Source organism: Heterodontus francisci, chromosome 45 (genome assembly GCF_036365525.1).
Source record: "Heterodontus francisci isolate sHetFra1 chromosome 45, sHetFra1.hap1, whole genome shotgun sequence".
In the NCBI taxonomy this organism is placed as follows: Eukaryota; Metazoa; Chordata; class Chondrichthyes; order Heterodontiformes; family Heterodontidae; genus Heterodontus; species Heterodontus francisci.
Window position 1 is genome coordinate 9,785,084 of NC_090415.1, and position 1,631 is coordinate 9,786,714.

The 1,631-nt window shown below is 44.8% G+C and overlaps 1 protein-coding gene across 1 annotated transcript; it reads right to left on the reverse strand.

Annotated features, from left to right (window-relative positions):
- Positions 1-782: 782 nt before the first annotated feature.
- On the reverse strand, positions 783-1,376 carry LOC137356307 (histone H2B 5-like). The gene has a single exon (XM_068022184.1). The coding sequence runs from the start codon at positions 1,374-1,376 to the stop codon at positions 996-998; it is 381 nt and encodes a 126-aa protein (XP_067878285.1). The 3' UTR covers positions 783-995.
- Positions 1,377-1,631: the final 255 nt, after the last annotated feature.

Consider the following 1,631-nt stretch of genomic DNA (forward strand, 5'->3'; position numbering starts at 1 on the left):
CACAATCTCACAAGCACTTTCACGAAGAATGTTGAGATCCGCCCACATTCCTCCTCCTTGTACCTTCTGGAGGAATGGAGTGGTGGGCACTGCTGATTGGTCACTCTGCTCTGTGCTCTTCATGTAACCAATCGGAGAGCTGCTGAATTCACCAATCAGGAGACGCCAAGGAGATGAGGGCGGAAAATAACGGCGCCAAATTGTCAGACTGCAACCGATTTTTCAAATTTGAAAAGCCCGCCAATATATTGGGGCGGCTTCAATATAAAATATCACATTTCTAGTTCTTTTTTTACGGTTAAATAAATAAAACCTTTTTCATATTGTGTTATTCTACATTTGGTAACAAGTTCCAGATTGGCTTTTACATTCTGACATCTATTCGGGTTTACTCTCTGTCCTTTTTGAAACCAGCGGGCAGAAAGTCTCTTTCACAACATTCTCCAACCGGGCACATTTCATGTCAATTTTCATAATAATACCGCATCACTGATGAACGATTGTTTGTTATTCGTGGGAGACAACAGCGGAGTGTAGATTTTCAGTGTCAGGTGTCAGCGTGTGAGACGGAGGGTTCCGACACCACCCGGGGGTTCTAGATAATGTACTTATTAATTTCTGAGGTCAAACTTGAACTAGGGAAATAAGTGACTGCGAACTGATGTATGTGCGTTAAATCAGCTTTTATTGTCGAAATACAGAAAAGGGGCCGAATATGAACACGTCCGAGAACAAACCTCACAAATGGTCAGTGGTCAGTAATTTATATACGGGACATTATTAGTTAGAGACAGAAAGATCGCACGGGCAGTGAAACTGCATTAACCAGAATCTATGGGAGTAAAACAGAGATCACAAAGGCAAGGACACTTGATATATAAATCAATATAAGTCGATACTATACAGACAATGTTGCAGCTTTTTCAGAGAAGTTGTGGGTGGCTCTTAAAAGAGCCTTTTTGTGTTTTGGGTGTGTTTCAGTACATTGCGGATATTTACTTGGAGCTGGTGTACTTGGTGACCGCCTTTGTACCTTCCGACACGGCGTGTTTGGCCAGCTCCCCGGGCAGCAGCAGGCGCACGGCGGTCTGGATCTCCCGGGAGCTGATGGTGCTGCGTTTGTTGTAATGGGCCAGGCGGGAAGCCTCACCCGCGATTCGCTCGAAAATATCATTCACAAACGAATTCATGATGCTCATGGCCTTGGAGGAGATGCCGGTGTCAGGGTGAACCTGCTTCATCACTTTGTACACGTAGATGGAGTAACTTTCTTTCCTGGATTTTCTCCGTTTCTTGCTGCCCTTCACTGGCGCCTTCTTCAGAACTTTCTTGGCGCCCTTCTTGGAAGGTGCTGCAGTTTTCTTCTCGTCAACCATGATCACGATCAATTTCAGACACAGAATTACCGAAATTTCGCTCCAAGCTCGCATTTTATAGACATCCCCAGAACCCTATGCAAATAAAGGATGGGAGAAGGCCATGTTCATGATTGGCTGGTTTACAATGATGTCACTGCCTGATGTTCTTGTATCTATCTGATTGGGTATCTAAAGCAACCAATCACATTTTGTGCTTCTCACAGACACAAACTGTCGCAGCAGTCAGATCGTCCAAACCCCTTTGCCGGCCCT